This window comes from Schistocerca cancellata, chromosome 1 (genome assembly GCF_023864275.1).
Source record: "Schistocerca cancellata isolate TAMUIC-IGC-003103 chromosome 1, iqSchCanc2.1, whole genome shotgun sequence".
Lineage (NCBI taxonomy): Eukaryota > Metazoa > Arthropoda > Insecta > Orthoptera > Acrididae > Schistocerca > Schistocerca cancellata.
Genome location: NC_064626.1, coordinates 121,641,297 through 121,665,960, shown reverse-complemented (window position 1 = coordinate 121,665,960; position 24,664 = coordinate 121,641,297). Strand labels below are relative to the sequence as shown.

Below are 24,664 nucleotides of genomic sequence, written 5' to 3'. Positions count from 1 at the left end.
TACGGGCCTCCGCTACCAGCAGACCTCCCTGAATTAAGAAACCGAATTGAAGGAGCTGTTGCTACAGTCACTGAAGACACACTTATCAACGTTTGGGAAGAACTCGGCTATAGACTTGATGTGTGCCGTGTGACAAATGTTGCTCACATTGAACATTTATGACGTTCTTGTAAAACTGTTTGAGTTGCTCTTTCATTTGACATATCATTTATAACTGTAAGATTAATATAAGAAATATTATAAAGCGTTAAAACCCCGATATTCATTTACAAGCACCCTGTATTGTGGACAATAGTGTTTTGGTAGCGGTGGGTGGATGTGGTTGGTTGTAGGTGGCAAAAACTGTAAAGCTAATGTAATTAAGACTTGACGCTGCCAACATAAATTGCGGTGATGTAATCTGTGTCTACGGGGTTACCAAAGATCTCAGAAAGTACTTGACCGATTTATTTTATTGTTAGCAAATAGGGAAGTTGAATTTACGACTTATACGCTTATGATTAGAATGCCCCATCAAAATCTGAATTAGCAATAGTAATAAACAAAACAAGGTTCAAGGTCAGAGAGGGGGAAGAGCAGATGGATAGAGGGGTGAGAGAAAATGGACATGAAAAAAAAGAACGGAAGAGATGGCCAGAGAGATAGGGGGCAGGAGGATGAGATGGACAAAGAGAAAGAGGGAGGAGGAAATGGTCAGAAAAAGTGCTTTCTCTTTCTTTTCTTTTCCATTTAACCACAGTGAGCCAGAGCATTTGCATGACCAGGTACAGCTAGCGCTTTATAAGTGCCTTACTGTATTATGCTAATTTTCCGTATTGTTTCGGCTATTGCTGCTGCTGCACTGAAACCTAGTGTAGTAAAAAGACAAAGGGCTCGAGCAACGCACCTTATAGTGTAGTTGCGACCACAGTTGTACTGATTTCAAATTTTCTGTTTCAGACGCTGGACTTTGACCGCGATGGCCTGACGAAGATGAAGAAAGCGATCAAGGCGATACACAACTCCGGCAACTGTAAGTACAATGGCCTAACACGCTGTCGTAAAGTTAATGCATTTAAATTTGCCCATTTTTCTGTTTGAATTTACGTACACAAAGTGTGACAAGTGGTTTTCATGCGCTCTACGAGCCATTACTTCTTCGAGCTTTGCAGCTGACACCAGTCGGAGAAGTAGGTTTCTCCCTCCGGTGGGTTGCTGAACGCTGTGATTGTAACGTACTGTACATCGCTAACGAGGCGACTGGGAGCGGCCGTTGCTCCAAGTGCTCTCAGCAGCAGCTGGCGTAGGGCTTTAATTTACCCACTTCACTTGCGTACTGCAGACGTACTGGGACGCCCGCGTACATTTCTGAGCTCGCGTGACCCAGCCGCATGACGCAGCGAAGCCGCTGGGAACGCTCTTTGTTTCACGGGGTCGCCTCCTTCCACAAATCCACAGCCAGATGCTCCCACATTCTTTCCCAGAACTCCGAGACTGTCTGCACGTGGTAACCTCTCTGCCAAATCCTGACAGATCGTAACCCGTGAAGAATGCACTCACAGGCAGCTGCCTCATCTCTTCTTAATCGCATTAATACCGCCGTGGTATTAGTTTCGCTATCACACAGTAAGGCAAACGTGCCAACTTAGCAAAAATAAAGTTTATTGATTTTAATTTTATTAAGGATTGAGAAATTCATTCAGATTTCAGAGCCTTTTTGTGGGAAGCCGGGAGGGGGGGGGGGGGGGAAATCTGCATTAAAATAGAGTACATTACATATGACAGCGATGTATGTCTGCTGTGACACCCAACCCATAATTACTGATTCAAATTAATTATTTAACTTCTGTCTCTGCTGATATTCAGGACGTACACTCCGTCCTTCGTAACAGCACACTGAGCAAACAGGTGGAAAGTTCAGAATTGGTGATTGATCAAAATAATTGTTACTTACCTGATAAAATTCTTTTTCGTCATTTTTTGTGGTGCATGTCTAGGGGTCTTCTTTCTCGCTTTCCTGCAGAATGTCTACAAAAAATTTGGATTTGCAGGAGTTCACGGGTTTGATCTTCTTGTATCAACTCTAATCAAAAAAATTAAAAATGTTTCAGTTTCAACTTTCCTGATTTATTCTCGACATCATTTCACAGATTTTAAATAACACATTTTCTTTGTCGTCCACAACTATAAAAAGATACTTCTGAGCATTGTCAATTTGACATATTGTGCAACATTCGCCCAACTTTGACCACACGCGGTCATAGACACTTCTCTCGGCAAACTACTCCGCAGCAACACACTTAGTTTATCCACTGATACTCCACAGATGGTTAAATACATAGATAACAACACATTGGTCAAAGATTATTAAATTTCTCCGTGCTTACATTCCTCTCTGACATTTACATTCATAAAAAAAAATCAAGAAAATGTTTTATAAGAAATATTTACAAAATTTATGACAATTAAAAAAAGGGTATCGCAAATTGCATGCTACAAAATCTTCTATCGGAAATAACACTTGGTAAGTAGAACAAGATGTAGCCAGACCAGTTTCATTACAAGGCTGAGAGAAGCTTCTGGGAATTTTTATCGACATGTCATAAACCTGGAAAGAGCACGTTGTGCATGTATGCGTCGCGCTTTCACGATTCCTCTACCTTCCGAAGGAACTAAAGAAACATTGTAACAGAACGGTATCGATTAACAGCCGACTACGCATTACTTCAAAGCTACATCAGCAATGGACTGCTGCTATGGGGCCGCTCTAAGCCTGCTGGAACGTGCTGTTACTGCCGAAGAAAGCTGTCTGAATCGCTTTCTTCGAGAAATAAAGAAATTATCTGTTTCTGCCCTTTTCAGCCAATACGTGGTCAGCTGCCTTATTCAAGTCGAACTAACCATTCAGCCACCACAACATTCGGAATATGACTGACAATACAGACAGTGAGACAGGCCAAGCTGTCGACTGACCAAGACACCACATAGCTTTTTCCAGTGATGGCTCTGAAAACGTTCGGTCTTCACACTGGCCGCTTCTCTCATTCCTTAGTTAAATTTCCTGTGACACCCCTTCCTAATCCCTCCCTACTTTTAGGGGTTAAAAGTTGTCGCGTAGCGATTTTGAAAATTGTTCACGACTATACATCACTAGCGTCAATACCTGGGGGAAAGCGCTTGTGTTCTTCAATCCAGACACAGTAAAAACTTGTATACATAGTTTTGATACGCTACATACAACACACACCAAGTCTGATTGAGGTCGGTAAGCTGCCACTACTCTTTTGTTGTTCCTTCCTCACGGTAGCAGTTGGTAACGACATTTAATCGATGTACTGTAGTCCAAGTTTTACAGGAACCCATGACGTCAGGTGACAGGATGGGCACCAGTCACAATGTGTTAGGGTACGAGTGATAGCGATCAGCACTTTAACTAATAAATTTCTTTGTTTATTTTCACGTAGCAATTTGTAACACGAACATTCTTTAAAGCAAAAATTACACCGAGCACCATTATATTGACTCTAGCACTCTAAGAATTAGTACTGTGGCCTCTGCCATTTCATGTTCACGCTCTTGGTACATGCGACGAGCGGAGAGGCGGGAAAGCGAGTCGGCATCTGTGCGCGTGCGAAGCGTGAACGGTGTTATCTGCAGCCACCACATTGCTGCGCGTTATTACAGATACATCTCATCTGGATGTAACGATGCTAAATAAACGGAATAAGTAAACAACAATAAATGGGAATGTACTTTAATTCCGTAATTGACACGTGTGTGGGAGAGGGCTCCTACAAGTTGGTACAGGCGTTCCAGAGTTGCGCTTACGTGTTAAGGCATTTCCGCGCTCACCCGTACAGATAGGTGAGTTAACCTTGTGTTCTCCTACGTTCTATTCTGGCACTAAGCTATATATCTTTGGTGAAAAGTACTCCAGGAGTTTCTGAGCGACACACACACACACACACACACACACACACACACACACACTTTCATATATACACTCCTGGAAATGGAAAAAAGAACACATTGACACCGGTGTGTCAGACCCACCATACTTGCTCTGGACACTGCGAGAGGGTTGTACAAGCAATGATCACACGCACGGCACAGCGGACACACCAGGAACCGCGGTGTTGGCCGTCGAATGGCGCTAGCTGCGCAGCATTTGTGCACCGCCGCCGTCAGTGTCAGCCAGTTTGCCGTGGCATACGGAGCTACATCGCAGTCTTTAACACTGGTAGCATGCCGCGACAGCGTGGACGTGAACCGTATGTGCAGTTGGCGGACTTTGAGCGAGGGCGTATAGTGGGCATGCGGGAGGCCGGGTGGACGTACCGCCGAATTGCTGAAGACGTGGGGCGTGAGGTCTCCACAGTACATCGATGTTGTCGCCAGTGGTCGGCGGAAGGTGCACGTGCCCGTCGACCTGGGACCGGACCGCATCGACGCACGGATGCACGCCAAGACCGTAGGATCCTACGCAGTGCCGTAGGGGACCGCACCGCCACTTCCCAGCAAATTAGGGACACTGTTGCTCCTGGGGTATCGGCGAGGACCATTCGCAACCGTCTCCATGAAGCTGGGCTACGGTCCCGCACACCGTTAGGCCGTCTTCCGCTCACGCCCCAACATCGTGCAGCCCGCCTCCAGTGGTGTCGCGACAGGCGTGAATGGAGGGACGAATGGAGACGTGTCGTCTTCAGCGACGAGAGTCGCTTCTGCCTTGGTGCCAATGATGGTCGTATGCGTGTTTGGCGCCGTGAAGGTGAGCGCCACAATCAGGACTGCATACGACCGAGGCACACAGGGCCAACACCCGGCATCATGGTGTGGGGAGCGATCTCCTACACTGGCCGTACACCACTGGTGATCGTCGAGGGGACACTGAATAGTGCACGGTACATCCAAACCGTCATCGAACCCATCGTTCTACCATTCCTAGACCGGCAAGGGAACTTGCTGTTCCAACAGGACAATGCACGTCCGCATGTATCCCGTGCCACCCAACGTGCTCTAGAAGGTGTAAGTCAACTACCCTGGCCAGCAAGATCTCCGGATCTGTCCCCCATTGAGCATGTTTGGGACTGGATGAAGCGTCGTCTCACGCGGTCTGCACGTCCAGCACGAACGCTGGTCCAACTGAGGCGCCAGGTGGAAATGGCATGGCAAGCCGTTCCACAGGACTACATCCAGCATCTCTACGATCGTCTCCATGGGAGAATAGCAGCCTGCATTGCTGCGAAAGGTGGATATACACTGTACTAGTGCCGACATTGTGCATGCTCTGTTGCCTGTGTCTATGTGCCTGTGGTTCTGTCAGTGTGATCATGTGATGTATCTGACCCCAGGAATGTGTCAATAAAGTTTCCCCTTCCTGGGACAATGAATTCATGGTGTTCTTATTTCAATTTCCAGGAGTGTATATATGTGTGTGTGTGTGTGTGTGTGTGTGTGTGTGTGTGTGTGTGTGTGTGTGTGTGTGGACAAAAGTATACGGACACCCCGAAAACCATTCGTTTTTCGTATTAGGTACATTGTGCTGCCAGGTATTCCACATCAGCGACCTCAGTAGTCATTCGACATCGTGAGAGAGCAGAGTGTGGCGCTCCGCGGACTCACGGACTTCGTCCGTGGTCAGGTGATTGGGTGTCACTTGTGTCATACGTCTGTACGCGAGATTTCCACACTCGTAAACATCCGTCGGGCAACTGTTCCCGATGTGATAGTAAAGTGGAAACGTCAGGGTGCACGTACAGCACAAAAGCGTACAGGCCGACCTCGTCTGTTGACTGACAGAGGCCGCCGACAATTGCAGAGGGTCGTAGTGTGAAATAGGCAGACATCTATCCAGACCATCACACAGGAATTCCAAACTGCATCGGGATCCACTGCAAGAACTATGACAGTTAGGCGGGAGGTGCGAAAACTCGAGTTTCATGGTCGAGCAACTGCTCATGAGCCACATATCACGCGGTAAATGCCAAACGACGCCTCACTTGGTGTAAGGAGCTTAAACGTTGGACGACTGAACAGCCGAAAAACGTTGTCTGAAGTGACGAATCAGTGTACACAATGTGGCGATCCGATGGCAGTGCGTGGGTATGGCGAATGCCTGGTGAACGTCATCTGCCAGCGTGTGTAGTGCCAACAGTAAAATTCGGAGGCGGTGGTGTTATGGTGTGGTCGTGTTTTTGATGGAGGGGCCTGTCACCCCTTGTTGTTTTGCGTGGCACTATCACAGCACAGGTTTACATTGATGTTTTTAGCACCGTCTTGCTTCCCACTGTTAAAGAGCAATTCGGGAATGGCGATTGCATCTTTCAACACGATCGAGCACCCGTTCATAATGCACGGCCTGTGACAAAGTGGTTACACGGCAATAAGATCCCTGTAATGGACTGGCCTGCACAGAGTTTTGACCTGAACCTTATAGAACACCTTGGAGATGTTTTGGAAGGCCGACTTCGTGCCAGGCCTCACCTACCGACATCGATACCTGTTCTCAACGCAGCACTCCGTGAAGAATGGGCTGCGATTCCCCAAGAAACTTTTCAGAACCTGATTCAACGTATGCCTGCGAGAGTGGAAGCTGTCATCAAGGCTAAGGGTTGGCCAACACCATATTGAATTCCACCATTACCGATCACAATATCTATATATCGTTTATTATCGTTGTTTAACGTAATACGGGCGCAGTATGTTGAGTCTTATCTCGTCAGTGACGCAACGTTGATACTGAAAGGTAAATTATGAAATGGAGACTATGGCAAATGATAAGAGTCTTATGGACTGATCAACAGACCCAGATTGTGATGCTTCGCCATAATGTTTTTCACTCTGTTGAGTGATAAAACGTCACCAGTTGTACTGCGCGCACCACACGCTTTACCAGAGGAAAAAAACCTAGAAACCTAGAAGACGGATGCATGCAAACAGGCGACGCATCAGAGGTACATCGTAGGCTCGGCTCGGTTTAGTAGTTACCTTCACCGCCACTGAGCCGACTGTAACGCACATTTAAACGTTCCTTAAAGTGCGACAAAGCGTGCGCTAAGGCGAACGGGAGAAGTCACGCTTGGTTAGATCGCCACAAAGCACACATCAGCCCTGCACTCACAGAGAACGTGCTGTCCTGGCGTAAAGCGGTAAAAGGAAAAGAGCAGTTCTTATTTTCTCTGCGGCCGCTTCATTATGCGCCGTTACAGTGGGCAACACGAAGAGAAGAGGCCAGTCATTACGGGAGGAAAAAAATGATGAGCAGACGTCAGGAGAGAAGGAGCGTCACAGTTCTTCGAAAATAACGTCTTTTTAGAAGCCGAATATTCGCTTCAAAGTTAAATAAGCATAGGCGAGTGTAATTTGGAAGGAAAAGTAATTTATTTTTCCTAGACGTTTTCCGCCACTGTAAGATTCCATGTCAAACGTGGATCAAAGTCAGTCAAAAACCTGCACCGGAAAGTATTGTACCTGAAGGATAGTGAACTTAGGAATAAACGATGTTTCCTGGTTGGTGTTTTAATCTAGTGAGTGGTTTTGGAGTCATGTGAAAGAGTGAGCGCTAGAAACAATCATAAACAGTTCCTTTTGTCTTTGTTGTTACGAGACAAGAGGTTGTGTTTTATGCAGCAGCAGTAAATATTAGGAGTTCTACATAAGTAAGTGCTGTGCAACACATTAAAGCTATTTGGAGGATTTTGTTAATCTACATCCAAATCATGCTCCGCAAGCCTCTTAATGGTGTGTGGCGGAGGGTACTTTTATACCACTAACTGAGCCCTCCAAACCTGTTCCACTCGCTAATCGTGGGAAGAATGATTGTCGGTAAGCCTCTGTGTTGGCTCTAATATCTCGAATTTCCTTTCGTGGTCATTACGCGGCGCGTGTATGGAGTGAAGTAATATGTTGTCCGACTCTTCCCGGGAAGTGTTCTCTCGAGATTTCAATAGTAAACTTCTCCACGATCCACAACGCCTCTGTTGTAACGTCTGCCAACGGACTTTTTTGAGCATCTCCTTAACGCTCTCGCGCCGGCTGAAAGATCCTGTAACGAAACGCGCCGCTATTCGATGGATCTTATTTACCTCTCCTGTCAGTCCTTCCTGTTACGGACCCCAGATAGCTGGAGAGTACTCAAATATCGGTGGAACAAGCGCCTTATAAGTCACTTCCTGCGTGGGTGAGTTGCATTTCCTTAAGAGTCTTCCTGTGTTTATTCCTGATAAGATAATTTTTGCTTCTGAAGTCAAAAACATGGCTTTATTTGATGATGTTCAATTAAAAGCTCCCATATTTTTCGCACCACGTTTCCATATACTGGCTCCTTTCTTCGCGAAATCGTTTTGTCAACGTATTGTGGGAGTTCTTAAGTGCACAGCTTGACAGCCCATGTGTCACTGACAACTCTTCGGCTTCTATCGGCGGTATTTGCGTAACATCGTAAGCACTTTCATGCACTGGTGTAGACTTGTCTTCGTTTCCTTGCAAGCTGCAGCAGCGAGGAGAGGGTAGCGTGTTTACTAGGAATATCTGGGTCCGAAACAAGAACAACCAATCCCATTTCAGGGTAGCGAGTTCAGTAGGATTGCTTCGTTTCAGATGAGGGTGTGTTCAATCCAGCGGTGTTCTGCGTGTACTGTGACAGACATGACGAAAGCAGAGTGTTTACATAAGGAACTTTGCGGGAACAATTTGTCAGCAGATCATTCACGGGATAATTTATTTTGTTACTGCAACTATTTTTGTGAAAAAGAGGAGGGAAATAAAACTTGGTCCATATTTTAAATACTTCATTGTTGCTGGCTTCTGATTCTGCAACATTCACGTGTTGTAAAGATTCATGGGAAACTTTTTTGTAATTTGTAGCATTCAATGTAATGAATAGTTGTCTCGACGAATACGGTAGCGAAAAGTATTTTCTAGGAAAAACTGATAAACCACGCAGATTACGTAGCACTAATCGGAATAAATAAACGTAAGCAGAAAGTAGAGTCTAGCATCAAATTGTTGTTACGATAACAGTTCACGATGATATGCTTAAGCTGCAAACTGAGTGAATTGAAGACAATAAGCGTACGCCCATGCCGTTCTAAGAAGGGCATTATCCAACAGAAAAAGATATAATTGGAGTGTCGAAGACATGTCCCAGAAACTGCAGGACAAAAATTGGCTCTCTGTGTACTGCGAAAACTTACGGAGCAAATAATTCAAAAAATTGGTTTTCAAGGAGAAATTTGTTTGTCTGTCGTTCCTTGTACATCGCTCCCGTGAAGTTGGAATTGAAGAAAGGCTGCAAGAGTAATAGGTAAACAAAATGCACCATCAAAGAGGTTAGAATGGGTGATCGAACCATACACCGTCGGAAATCGCGACACAGTGCTAATAAACAGGGAAGTATTCATAAGAAGCTACAATACAGATATCACTGGTGGTGAATTCACTTGCAGGACTTCCATCTTTCGTTTTTTAATCACACTGAAGTCATGAAGTAGAAGAAATTTATTCCTGAGAGAGGAACGTAAATAATATTCAATATTGCAGGACATACTTCTATTACATGAATGACAAAGAACAAGAATCTGTTACAAATTGGAAAATACAAAAAAAATACCATGTAGCAGGACACGAACCTACTTCCACCGATACCACGAGCGTACGTCGCTAACGACAGGACCACGTTGTTCACGTACAGCTTTGAGGATTCGTATCGTTGACATTGACGTGACAAAAATCATCGGGAAGCTCCTAATATCGTGTCGGATCTCCAATTACACGGCGTAGTGCAGCAACCCGACGTGGCGTGTACTCAGCAAGTCGTCGGAAGTCCCATCTGTAGCCATCCGTAATTGCAAAAGTGTTACTGGTGCAGGATTTGTTGCATGAACTGACGCCAAGATTAAGTCCCATAAATGTTCAATCGGATTCATGTCGAGCGATGTGAGTGGCCAAACCGTTCGCTAGAATCGTCCAGAATGTTCTTCAAAGCAATCGCGAACAATTGTGCCCGATGGCATGGCGCATTGTCATCCTTAAAAATTCCATCCATGATTGGCTTCAAATGGTCTCAGAGTAGCCCAACATAACCATTTCCAGCCAGTAATCCGTTCAGCTGGACCAGACAACCCAGTCCATACTACGTGAACACAATCCTCACCATTATGGAGCCACCATCGGCTTGTACAGTGCCTTGTTGTCAACTTCTGTCCATCGCTTCGCAGGGTCTGCGCTACACTCGAACCGTACTATCAACTCCCACGTTTGCAGCTCGTGGTCTAGGGGATAGCGTTGCTGCCTCTGGGTAACGGAGTGGCGGGTTCGATTCCCGGACGAGTTAGGGGATTTTCTCCGCCCGGGGACTGGGTGTTTGTGTTGTCCTCATCATTTCATCATCATTCGTGAAAGTGGCGAAATTGGACTGTGTAAAGATTTGAAATTTGTACGGGCGCTGTTAACCGCGCAGTTGAGCGCCCCACAAACCAGACTCTTACCATTTGAAATCGGGATTCATCTGACCAGGTCACGGTTTTCGAGTCGTCTGGGGTCCAATCGATATGGTCACGAGCTCAGGAAAAGTGATGTCTCGCTGTTAGCGAAGGCACTGGCATCGGTCGTCTGCTGCCGTAGCCCATTCACGGCGAATTTCGCCGCACTATCCCAACGGATACGTTCGTCATATGTCCCACATTGATTTCTACGGTTATTTTACGTAGTGTTGCTTGATTGTTAGCACTAACAAATCTACGCAAACGCCGGTGCTCTCGGTCGTTAAGTGAAGGCCGTCGCCCACTGAGTTGTCCGTGGTGAAACGCAATGCCAGATATATGGTATTGTCAGCACACCCTTGACGCTGTGGATCTCGGAATATTGAATTTCCTAACGATTTCCGAAATGGAATGTCCCATGCATGTAGCTCCAACTACCAGCCGCGTTCAAAGTCCGTTAATTCCCATCGCGCAGCCCTAATCACGTCGGAACGTTTTTCGCATGAATCACCTGAGTGCAAATGATAGCTCCACCAATGCACTGCCCTTTTATCCCTCGTGTTCGCGATACTGCCGCAATCTGTAGATGCGAATATCGCTATCTCATTACTTTCGTCACCTCATTGTAATATGGGTTCTAAAAAGCCAGCAACTCGACCAGACTGTTGTGAAATGCTGTTGGTAATACTTGTTTCGGCCGAACTGTTCCAAACGAAAAGCAGCGAGTTTAGGTATTCGACGCAAGTGCACAGGCTATTGCTGTGCGGTGGAGGGAACCTCTAAATTGGGGCGTAGAGTGAATTGGTGTGGATGCGTGGTGCGGCCGCTTAAGCTGTCGGTTCCTCCCCGGGCGAGCCTTTGTGCGGTCCGCACAATGCGGCGCTTGTTCCTGGCCGTCGGGGACCCCAGGCCGTGATAAAGGCCGGCCTGCCGCGATACTGCCGTCTGAAATAGCCTAGCCGCCCAGCAGACTGCTCGCCGCGTTTCTCTGGGGGCGCCGCCTCGGCTGGCGAGGTGCCAGCAGCAGCGGCAGCAGGCAGCAGACAGCAGACAGCAGGCGGCGACCACGCCCCCGCCCCCCGCCACAACAGCGTCTGTGTCAACCGCAGCGCAGTCCTACTTTCTGTCACTCGTATCGCCTCGCCTAGCTGTCGCCCGTCATTGCCGTTCAACCACTATCCTTTCTGTACGTGGTCAGCTTTAACTCCCACAACAAAATTTCTCTGGTTGTTGAGGAATATTTTTTGAGCATCTTAGTTAAGGGACCCGTGATCATCTGTGGCTCTCATTATCATTCATTTGGCTTGTTTTACGAAAATTACCTGTTCGTTGTGAAAATCCTTATACAACTGTGGAAACTCCTACAATAGGCAATCACCAAATCTAACCCGGTTGGATCTGTTTTCTTGCAAGTACATAGCCGGCCGCCGTGGCCGTACGTTTCTAGGCGCTTCAGTCCGGAACCGCGCGACTGCTACGATCGCAGGTTCGAATCCTGCCTCGGGCATGCATGTGTGTGATGTCCTTAGGTTTGTTAGGTTTAAGTAGTTCTAACTTCTAGGGGACTGATGTTAAGTCCCATAGTGCTCAGAGCCATTTGAACATCTTGCAAGTACACAGTGGGGCAAATAAAAGTGGCACAAAGAAACACAAGAGAGGAAAGGAAAGCAAACGCCTCTGTTCTCGGTCGTTAAGCGAATACCGTTAGCCACTGCGTTGTCCGTAGTGAGACGGAATGCCTGAAATCTGGTATTATCAGCACACTCTGGACACTGTGGTTCTCGGAATATTGAATTGCCTAACGATTTCCGAAATGGACTGTCCCGTGCGTCTAGCTCCAACTACCACTCCGCGTTCAATATCTCTTAATTCCCGTAGTGCGGCCTTAATCACATAGGCCGCCATTTCACACGAACCTCTTGAGTGCAAATAACAGCTCCGCCATTGGCCTTGTGCACGCGGTACTATCCTCATCTATACAGTGTGTTTCAGAAGTGGTGGTCAATATTCAGGGATATAACAGAAATGATCATTCCAAACGAAAAAGTAAAGTAAAACATGGGCTCTAAAACGCATATCTTAAGAGCTATGAGCAGTTCCTGATCTTCGATACTGTGAAGCAAATCTCTCCCACTGCAAGCTCTTTGCTTTCCATATTTTGGGAAGTGGTAGTATGGACCAAAATAAGAAAAAAATCACCAGTAAACATGTGCTCTAAAATGCATCCCATAACAGTTATGAGCACCTGTTAATCTTCGGTACCTTGGACAGAACTCTTCTAATGAACAAGTGCTCATAACATTTAAGGTATGCATTTTAGAGCACATGTTTACTGGTCATTTTTTTCTTATTTGGGTCCATACTACCACTTCCGAAAATATGGAGCGCAAAGAGCTTGAAGTAGAAGAGGTTTGCTTCACAATATTGAAAATCAAGAATGTCTCATAGCTCTTAAGGTATGCGTTTTTCAGCCCATGTTTACTTGACTTTTTTGTTTCGAATGATCATTCGTGTCAGATCCCTGAATATTGACCATCACTTTCGAATAGCCTGTATATGCGCACATCGCTATCCCATGACGTTTATCACCTCAGTCTATTAACAAATTTTGGTAAACAGCGTACTCTAGTTACTGTAATGAACTCGAGATTGTGCACATTAATGTACTGTATTATGAATTCTATTTTTTGTCTTATGCAAAGATTCTTAGTGAAGGTAGGTAATGGAATTAATCTATTTACCTACAGAGGGAGACAATGGATTACTAGTTATGGATACTAACGTATAATAAGAAATATTAATGCTTTGGGCTGTGCCACAGTCGCGTTGTTTTCATGGAAAGGCTACATCTTTCCCACGCGATTGTGTGAGAGATTATAATTTATACCGCTGTTCATCGAATTCGGCCGGGCGGTAATATTCAGATGGTTATTAGGCGCGTTAGTGCACGTCACTGTCAAAGCGGCATCACCGACATGTCTGACGCCGTCAGTGGTTTCGGCTGCGTAGAGCAACACCAGTAAGAGCGCGTAGTGTGTCTCTTGCAACGTTACGCATACTGATGGATTGCGGTAATTGTAATAAAACGGCGATGCCAGAAAGTATTAATTAGAGATATCGGATAACTGAAAAGACTAGCCTCTTTAATTCGAGGCCGCCTCCTTTTTTGTGCGCAGATCGGGGTATCTGACACACACACACACACACACACACACACACACACACACACCTGCGCGCTCCTTCCTGACAGCAGCAGCAGCACTGGGGGATCGCCTGCCTGTAGGCTGGCCGCGTGGCAGCGACGTGGAGCGGTTGGCCGCAGTCGGCAGGTGTGGGCGGTGCCTGTGTCTATGGAGAGGTCAGGCCCGCACTGCCCTGGCACTGGGACAGGTCAGCACCACGGCCGCGCCGCGCCGCACCCTACCTGCCCACTGTAGCGCCTGGCCGTGGGCGAACAACTGAGAGCGTTCCGAAAAACACCAGCGTGCCGATTCCCGCCATCACCAGTCATCAGTGTGAGGCGTGGCACCCACGGGCACGAATACGCTCTTGTATTTGTCGTGGCATGGAAGTAGGCAAAATCCGAATGTCACCTTGAATTTCTTGCCGTGATACGTCAGTTTTTGGAGCCTGCTGGCTGGAAGCTGCTATCAAAATATACGTCATCCCATCGTATCTCGGACATCCACTTGGGGTAATAAATAAGGTGACTTAGCCAGTCAAGAATCTGTGCATTCCTCAAGGCGTCTGTGGCGTCAGCTGCAGTGTCGGATCTTGCGTTATCCTGCTGGAATATACTGTTTGCTACCGTGGTCATGAAGCATATGACAACAGCTAGTACTATTTTTGCTACATAATGACGAACAGTTACGAAGTCACCCCTGTTGCCCAATGCAATAGACGCACATCATTGCAGGAAGTGATAAGGACCTCGAGAATCGCTGCTTCCTGTTGCGTTTCAACTGCTCGCCTAAGTAAACACATTGGTGTCTATCTGAGCGCCACAGACAGAAACGGAACTCGTCGCAGATCACCACAAAATACCACTCAATGTCCCATTTGAGTCGGGCTCTATCTGTCTTGTGTTAAGCGACTCATGGAACGTCGAGATGTCGACCCGGCTTCCAGTAATGTGTTCCGGATGCTTAGCTGCTGTCATTCATCTATTTGTCTGAGGAAGTCGAACAGGCTACTATCTTCCGTTGGTGTAGTCCTTCTACAAGGACCTGGGCCTAGTCTCCCTACCTCACTGTCGTCCTGAGCGCACCTCATCAGCCAAAGGACACACAGTGATCATTGCACTAGCCTCAACTGTCTGTACCATCTGTCTGTATGATGCTTCCATATCATTCATTCGAACATTCGACCTCTCTCAACGTTATAAACATGGCAATAAGCTGCACATGCATCTCAAACGGCTGAGTAATGTTAGATGCACCAAATAATCATTATGTATTCACACCGTTTTTCACCTTTAGGCATGGCATTTTTGCGTTCTGAAAATAAACTCGTATATGGATGAAATTTTAATTAACACATCTCACAGGCATGGTGATAACTGGGAAGACAATTAGAACTCAGTAATACACCAAGATACATTCTAAGGAGAAAAAAAGAAAAAAAAACGAGCGCCACGAAGGAATTACCCGAATGGGGCGGAAATCGGTAGATGCGATGTAGATGTACAGACAAACAAATGAATACAGTTTTAGAAAAACTAGATCATTTATTCAAGAGAAAGAGCTTCACAAATTCAGCAAGTCTGTAAGACGTGGGGCCACCCCTGGCCTGCATGCATGCAATTATTCGGCTTGGCACTGATCGATAGGGCTGTTTAATGTCTTTCTGAGGGATATCGTGCCAAATTCTGTCCAATTGGCGCGTTAGATTGTCACAGTCCCGAGCTGGCTGGAGGGCACTGGTCATGAGACTCCAAAGTTGGAGAGAGATCCGGACAGCTTGCTGGCCCACTTATGGTTTGGCAAGCACGAAGACAAGCAGTAGAAACTCTCACCTTGTGGAGCCGGGTTGACATTCGACATGCTACGCATCAGTTACCTCTCACAGTGCACCACAGGAGACAGATACTTGCGTGGTGTACAGCCCGACGTAGCTGGGACACTGAGAGTGGCGCTTTGTGGTGTTAAGCGATGAGTCTCGTTCCTCTTTGTGGCGCTCAGGTCCACACCAATGTGTGTCCTTACGCGACCAGCTGAAAGCTCACAGGAACCAGGGATTCTTGCTGAAATCTAAGACCAGGACGACTTGCGATGAAGGGCCACAAAACGGGTAGTAGTATATCGACGACGGGCTGCTATGCTGTAAGAGTGCCGCGGATGACTACCAAAGGGCTCCTGCTATGAAGTAAATTGGCACCCTACACCGTCACTCCTGGTTTTCGGGCCGTGTGCCGGGCGACAGCAGGTTGGTATCGCAACGCTGTCTGTGCCGTGTCGAGACACGTCTTCGCTGGTCATTGCCGCTCAGTTCGAAGCGGGATACGTCACTGAAGATATTTCTGTCAATGCGATTCCAGGCCGAAGACGTGTCTGAGAACGCCCCGAACAGCGGCGGGGTGCCAACTTGACTGTCGCTCGTGATACGGCCTGACAACCAGGAATGATGGTTTGGGGGTGCCGTTTCTTTTCATAGCAGGACCCTTTTGGTTGTCATCTCCAGCACCCTTACAGCATAGCGGTGCGTCGACGATATTCTACTCCTCGTTTAGTTGCTCTTCATGGCAAGCCATCTCGGGCTTATACTGTATTTCAGAAACATAATGCCCGCACGCGCATGACGATAGTTTCTAATGCTTGTATTCGTGTTTGCCAAACCCTCTCTGAGACCCCACCCCCTGTTCGGCCGGACCATGGGTACCACCCGCGCACCTTCCTCTAGAGCCTAAGGGGTAGGCAATCCTTTCGAGACCTCTCAGGTAGTGTTTCCTGCCTTCAGGCGCTGGAATAGTTACAAGGCACAATGTGTCTCGAAATTTCAGACAAATACATTTGTAAGGTGCTCGACTAGGGTGCTTGGGCGGTACTCAGACTGTTGCCGAAGTTGGGGGAGGGATTAATTAGAGGGACCTTTTACCGTATCATTCATGCGCATCTTAGTGTCACACGCAACTCCTCCCCCCCCCCCTCCCTCCCCCGCGAGATCACGCCATACCAGGGCGCGGAAAAGGATGGACGAAAAATGCTAAAGTACCATTTTCTGCCACAGATAACGTTCAGATTTCGTCGAATGATTTGAAATGGTCCGTAGTGGTGCTAACCTATACACCAGAGCAAAAATTTCGGTCGCGCTGCTCTCCAAAGGGGTCACATGACGTTGATGTAGCCCTATACTGTCCTTAGAGTCCGCACCTCGTGGTCTATTGGCTAGCGTTGCTGCCTCTGGAACATGGAGTCCCGGGTTCGATTCCCGGCCGGGCTGGGGATTTTGTCTGCCCAGGGACTAGGTATTTGCGTTGTCCTTATCATTTCATTATCATCATTCGTGACTGTGGCTAGATTGGACTGTGTCAAAATTTGGTTGTCTAAAAACTGGGACTTTGTACAGGCGCTGATGACCGCGTGACCGCGCAGTTGATCGCCTCACAAACCAAACATCATCACACACACACTGCTCTTACAGAAGCCTTGAAACGTCCGAGGGTGAGGCCAGTGTTGGAAGTTGTCAGGAGTGTCTTCATGTTGCTCATCGCAGTGGAGACTATCGTTTTCGGCCGCGAAATGTATGGGGATTGAATCGTAGGGGAAGGCATGATTTATTTGACGCCATTAATGCAATCCGCTTAAGTCTTTTCAGTTCAGTTTTGAAGGGCGGTGTGTCTGAAATGTTTTCCTCTGCTACCAATAAGAAAACAGCACGTTTCCGACGCTGGGTATCGCGGTTCTCACCTCCATAAAAAAGTGTTCAGATGGCTGTGAGCACTATGGGACTTAACTTCTGAGGTCGTCAGTCGCCTAGAACTTAGAATTACTTAAACCTAACTAACCTAAGGACATCACACACATCCATGCCCGAGGCAGGATTCGAACCTGCGACCATAGCGGTCGCGCGGTTCCTGACTGTAGCGCCTAGAACCCCTCGGCCACTCCGGCCGGCTGACCTCCATCACAGAGAAGGGGTGAAATGTGAGTAAGAGGGGCTGGACGACATTTCCGTCGAATGAAACGTCCGCGGTGGCGTTGGGCGGAATTGTGGTGAACTCTGGTGCCAGTCTAACACCACTAACCCACCTCACACGTGACTTGAACTTCTGAGCTTTGGCCTCCTCCTCCGCACGAGTCGAGACCTCGCTGTCTGAAGCGTCGCCGAACCCGAGGCTGACGTCGCAGCGCGCCACGCTTTTGCACCAGTACAGAGGAAAGTTGTACGCATCTTTGAGCCAAATTTCAAACATATACGGCGGAATTGGAGACAATTTCGGGGATTCGAAAAAGTGATCCTTTAATTCTGTTGGGCAGCTTACATTCGCTAGACTAGTTTTTATTCCAAACTCTCTTATGTCCTGCTTGCGAAAAGATTGCGATTTTGAAGTCTGTGAAAGAGACAGTTCTCTTGTTGCTCAACATTCGGTGTTTTATTTTTGTATTTTAAGCTGACCTGTGCAACGCAGAAACGGCCTCTCCTAGACCTCTTTAATATTTGACTTGTTGCTTGTGCATGTTTCCCTCGATTTCCTTTAGAAGTATCTTGGAGCGAATTTTATAAGTAGTTGAAAGAAGGAAGACGCCTCTTTTTTCCTTCTTGTCCCCTTTCTTTTGAAGCGAATACATCAGTTTCTTTTCTTTCCTTTATTAATTTCTGTAAGAGCTTCCGCATAAATGAAAAAATGAGTAATTGTTATAGCTGTGAAAATGAACAAAGCTTGCGCGTGATGTTACGAATAATTATTAAATCGGCTAGAAAATGTAATTCTCAGACAGAAATTTGATAAAAGACGGCGTAGCATGCAACAGGTAGTAGTTTATTGAAGAATCGGGAAATTTCATGTGAAATTATGATATCTAAATGGGGCAAGGGGAGCAGAGATGAGACAGTAGTACTACACACGTGGTCGAAAGTGATGGCCAGAATTAAGCCCAAGGGGAAATACGCATAATAATTATATAGCGCATTTGTGTGAAAACCTCTGTAGGAAAACATCGAGCTTACGATGATCTACAAATTTTGAGGTACAAAAACTAAAATGCAAAAAGAATTCCTGTTACTTATTGCTTCTTCCATCAGTGGCAATGTTCGTTAATGTCAAAAGTGCCGAGATGCCCCTTGGTTCGGAGCCCACATCTATTTCCCCCCGCTCCCTACCGTAACTGATTGGGTGACTGAGATCAGAAGTAGGTACCACGTGCAGTACGACCAGGGCTGATAAAACACGGCGGTGTACAAACTAGACTGTGCGTTGATGGCATCTCTACTTGAGAAAAGTGTTTCGTGGCGGCGACCTCGGTGTTTCTAGATAAAGATTTATTGGCAAACGGAGTTCGTTAACTGATTGCTTCACTAGAATGGGAACGGCTGCCGCCATATTACAATTACTGCACAGTGATATTCAAAGCACGCTGAGAAGAGAATAAGCATTGTATTGTGGGCTCTGTCTTCCATTGAGCTAACGGATAAGTGCTGTAACGGTGTACTTCTGCGTAAGCTTTCCGGAGGAAGCAATCCATTCATGACTGGGGTGGTGAGAGGGGCGGCGGTGCTCGACAACGCATATGTTATGCGACAGCCATAACAATAGCATATGCTCCCGAACCCACCTAATTTGCCACATCTCGCCACATGTGATCTCCTTCTTCTCTCAAAAGCGACAGAATACACCCGTTGGTTTTGAGATGTGGCTTAAAATCCTAGTTAAAACCTCACTCCGTGTACATTTGAGAGGAAAGTTATATTGCCAACACGTGGAACTATGTTTCGGAAAACAGTATTTTTGCACAACTTTTAGAGTGATTCCCAAACACAGACTCCTGCGAGTAATCTTGCGAGGTGCCGGGACTAGCAGTGTGCTTAATTCTTCGAGAATCTTCATATGTAAATGATGCTCTAAGCCCCCCCCTATTCTAACTCCGACTTTTGTTGTTGCACATGGATTAAAAAGAAACGCGAACTGACTGTAATCGACCCTGCAAGTGGAGTAGAAAAGAGTTTGGCACCTGCAATAATTTAATTTGATAAATAAGTTAAATAAAGGAAAGTTTCATTAACGTAGTGAGAAATGAAAGGGTTGTTCTACCGATTAACAGAATGAAAGTTCTGTCCAAAATAACAATTTGATTTATTATTACTAAACTCAAAATAATAAACAAAACACATGAAACATTTACAATACATCAAATTGGCTCAAATTGGATACTCAAATAAATACTGTGAAGGTGAAGTTGTCCCTAAACTAGATTGTGACATTTATGACAAAGTGGTATGTGGAGCCAATTCCTTGCAACTCAAATTTTAAGAGAGACACACAGCCAACCCAACATTAATTGCTGCTACAGTAGTGAGAACTCAGACAATGAACACCCAAGACAGAACAAAGTTAGAAAAGACGAACAGGCGCGCTCTGCTGAGCTCTGATTATCACCTAGCAAAATTGCCTGCTTTGCCGGTGCTGCAGACGTATATTACCAAGCTGTCTTCTTAACTGCAAGAACACGATCTGGCGTACCGGAGGCGATGGCTGGTTGCTTCGACGTCCCGTCGTGGTGATGATAATGTCGCGAGTATAGCCCGAAACAAATTGTCCTGGTCTGGTTGTCCCAGACTAAAGACTTCCTATCAATACAAATGCGCCTGTGAGGGAGACGAAGAAGGCTCGCCACACAATCACTGACGGTACAGTGATTGATTTTAACAAGCGAAGTCACACAGTAACTCCGATACAGTCAACTTTAGCCAAAACTGCTCAAGACAGACAACCTAGGCCGCTTGTACGCAGAACGCTCAATTGCTAACTGTACTCGGAAAGTTACGTTGAAGTCGAAACTTCAGCAACTTTGTCAAACAGTTACAATTAAATAAAATTATATTAGACAGCCAACGGAAGGCAGGCTGTCCAGAGCAGCGAGAGCTCAGTCTTGTAACCTACTCCGACCAAAAGGCGATAGCCGACTCTCTCAAGAGCACCTGTACAAGCCGAACACAGAACATTCCCGCCCCCACGACAGTGGCCGTGGTTAAACGTTCCAATCAGCAACTCGAAAACCGGCGGAAAATTCCACTCTATTGCCGAAGCACTACCATTCCACCAATGGAGATTCTTGGCGCCAATTTCTGCGCCGATTTTGCTATGTCACGGAGCTATGCCCTGAGCAAGCCAATCACAGTTACGATTTTGCAGAAAACGCGGGAATTTGCCCGCCAAGACTGCCTGGGAACACAAGTCATTCCCACGCCTCGCTGGTAGCCCGCCAGAAACGGTTTTCACTAAGTTTCTGCGAAGTAACGGAATCTCTAGCCCAGCCGCCCCTTCCGGCGCATCTGGGCGTGTCGCGCCCGCTCTTATGACAATGTCGGCTGGAAAGCATCCACTCGACTCCCACACACCCGTCGTCTTAACCCTTTCAAGCTCAGCGGAACTCGCCTGTCACCGGACCACCCGGATGACGAGAGACGCTGCGTGGGAAGTCCGCGTGTGAAGGAATAGCAACTTTTCACCGCATGCAATTAGAGAGGAAAATTGAATTACTCAGAGAAATATGAGAGCGGGCTCATGCCACCTCTCAATCTCTCTGTTGACTCATGATGATGGTTGGGTGTCCCAGTCGGCTCGTGGTCCCAGTAGCGGTATGCAGGCGGCGTCCTAAATAGGGCACTATCAAGAATTCCCTGTGTATTAGCGCAGGCCGCCGGCGCCTTTAACCGATGTGCATTATTCAGCGCTTCACGGTCCCTGTGACGCCATCCAATAATTCTGATAGGGGCGGCGCCGGCGGCAGCGGAGAGGAAAATTAACGGCCGCCGCTGGGAGGGGCCCGCTGTTCCGTTCTCTTCTGCGCTGCCCGCGCGCTCCACGGTCGCCCGAGTTTGTCCCAGCGCGCTGACAAGTGCCGTAACGTGGGTAAAGACACGTCTTAAAGAGAAACCTTGTTCCGCAGTGTTCACCGTGCTGCGTGTAAAACCTCCCAACGGTCCCAGGTACTTTTCCCTCGAGTGTAAAATTCGTGCAACGCAAATAAGTTGCAGTGCTTAGGCAGAGGAATGTTGTCTTTTAATAAATTTGTGGCTGTGGCGCACGACATGAAAATACATACAGCAACAATTGGCTATTAACGCGTTAGAGAATTATATACGTACCAAACCTTTCTCCAAACAGCCGGTAGAAGTTTTCAGTCTGATGTTTGCAATGTGTAGATTGGGTCAGCTCAAACCTCTACTTCCCTTCACGTGTCTCATACGATGCTTAGAGTAAGTGGAAGACGTCTGTTTAGAAAGAAAATATACAGGGCGTATCTAAAAGAATCATCTGATTTGTCACGTCTATATTTCGGAAACTAATAAACATATCCAATGAATTTTGTTTTTTGATGAACAGGAAACTGAAAACATTTTTTGTACCTTTTCGTTGATATTGAATATGCTCCACCTTGAGATGCACTGTCTATGTCAAAGCGGTATTCAAATTGTTCCCACACTGCAGCGAGCATGTCATGAGTTATAGCTTCCACAGCTGCTGTTGTGCGATGTATCAGTTCATTCATTTTTGTTGGTAACGGAGGCACATAAACAGTCTCTTATAAACCCCCACAAGAAATAATCACATACATCCACATCTGGTGACCTTGGAGGCCAGTAATGCAAGGGTGAATTATTTGGTCCAGTGCAACCGATCCATCGTTCATTACTCCTTTGATTTAAAAATTCCCGCAGTTCCAGATGCCAGTGTGGCGGTGCCCGATCCTGTTGGTAAATGAAGTCGTTCGGATCTGTGTCCAAGTGTGTGAAAAGAAAGTTCTCAAGCATATCGAGATATGTGCTTCCTGTAACAGTGTTCTCGACAAAGAAAAATTGACCATACACCTTATCTCAAATAACATAATAGTTATGATTTTTTGAAATTAGACGATTCCTTTTGATTTACCGTGTAAACCTCGAGAGTTTGCTCTTTTCCACAGTACGTTGTTTATGGAAATATATCGAATACGTTTTTTTAAATGGTATGATTTTTTTATACACTCTTTTTACTTTAATTTGGAATTTTCTGTGCTCATTTGGCCGAGCGGTCCGAAATTAGTCCGGAGCGATATTCAGTTTAAAGATGTGTCGTTCTAAAACAAGTGAAGTCCCACCACGCCCACACTTGCATGGTCACTGCCACATAAAGTTTTACTGTCGCCTCTGGGAAAGGGTTAGTATTTATATGGATGAGTCACTTGAGGCTGAAATGCGACCACCCACCGATACGGTGTCATCTAGTGCAGCGTGCCGCACGAAAAACCGAGCCAAAAGTTACTCACGAATTCTTACCCGGCACGAACAGATGCAACAACAAATAGATAAACATGTAATATTCTGGCAGTAAAGAATAACTGACAATAGAAAACGTAGCCGCGACTGTTTCTAAATAACAAATGACAATTGGTCGGCGGCAATGAGCAGTCTAGTACTTGAGGCCGGTTTTCGCGCGCCGTCCTGCGAATAACAGAGAGAAAGCGGTTGAAGAACAGCAGTTTTAGGACACAGAGAAAAACGGCCACGTCAGATGCCATAGGGAAAAAAACCTCTGCAGCTGTCTGGTATGTTAGTGGGGCTACGGGCGTATTTATGCTGTCAGTAGTCATCGTTCATGCGTAAGTAAGGGATACGATACTAGACTGTGGGTTACCGTTGTATCTGGACAGCAACCATGTCTGCTGTGCCAGTAAGCTACCTATAACATGCCAATATCGTCATCTGACCACGTCACCATTCGCCTTCCAAAATATTAATAATGTACCATACCTCCAGGTGCAGCCCCCTCCCTTGCCCACATTACATTATTGTATGGGGACCTTGCATCAGAGAGGTCAATTTCATCACAAAATTGGCCACTCAGTGAAGAATGACGTGTGGATTTTGTTTGCGTTTGAGTGTGTTCTGCTTCCCTGTCAGACGGCAGGCGGCTTGAGCGGTGCTGACAATGCCAGATCAAATTTGCCACGATGCGGAAGAACGCCGATATTGCGTCGTCTATGTGCTTAGCCTAAGCTTGCGGTAGGAAGTTAAGAAATCAAAAGGAAAAGTGTTTTTTGTTGGTTATACTCCCACATGTGGTTACAGTCGTAGTTTCCCAGATTTTGGATGAAACAGTTCTTAGAGTGTCTAGAGTTTCTGTACAGTCGTGTGACGAGCTTCATGAACACCACCTCGGGAGTCCCAAGATGGAATTTATTCTGCATGTCCGCGTGTGTGTCGTGGAACTTCGTGTTATATGACTCGCAGACAACGCTCATGTGTTGCAGCTGCATAACCTTTATCTGGAAATGCGAGTGTCGTCATTGGTCTAATAACAGTTATGTCCGTAGAAGTGCTACCTTCTGCCTTACTATAGCGGTAGTTGCGCAACCCAGCAGTTGCTGGAGTGCTGGCTGGGTATGGCGACTCTTAGGAAAGAGACCAGTTTGCCCGTTGTACGAAGTGCAGATTCTGCAACACCGCACCTTGTCCTCATAAACTGAACTAAGATCATCGCCTTGGGGTTTTATAGCCACAAATTTTCCGTAACTTTTCACAGCACTTCTTCCACTTTCCAACGTTATCCATAAAATAGGTGCAGTGAGAGTTCCAGCGGTGGATGGAATCAGGACAGGGGGAGGGGGAAGGGCGGAAATTTTCTTTCGCTCTTTTTCTCTCCTCCTCCCCGTCCTCCTCACACTCGTTTGTTTCCACTTTCGATGGTTTTACTTTCCATACATTTTTTGCTTGTTCTTCAAAATTGAGGTTCCATTTCATACTACGATAAATGTAATCAGTAGTGGAATTACTTATAAGCAACGTATTATGGACTCCACACTTTTAACATTATCTTCCTGTCTGCAGTTCTCTTTCTGCTCTGGAAAGGAAGGCTGTGTCGTAACGAGAGAAGGAACAAGCTCGACTTGAGATGCGTCGAGTTCTGTATGCGAAGGAGTGTCACCTACCTGGTTAACCTTAGAGTAACAACAATGGCAGTAACGAAACCGATGCGCTCTTTTCATACCAAGAGAAGGAATACACTC

At 46.5% G+C, this 24,664-nt stretch overlaps 1 protein-coding gene across 7 annotated transcripts in view; it reads left to right on the top strand.

Moving 5' to 3' along the window:
* The first annotated feature begins 936 nt into the window (after positions 1-936).
* LOC126166701 (arfGAP with SH3 domain, ANK repeat and PH domain-containing protein) overlaps positions 937-24,664 on the top strand; it is a 304,337-nt gene continuing 280,609 nt past the window's right edge. For all 7 annotated transcript variants that reach the window (XM_049920429.1, XM_049920425.1, XM_049920428.1 and 4 more), the window contains exon 1: positions 937-1,012. In XM_049920429.1, the coding sequence (XP_049776386.1) occupies positions 973-1,012 (40 nt within the window). In that variant the 5' untranslated portion in view covers positions 937-972. The remainder of the gene's footprint in view (positions 1,013-24,664) is intronic.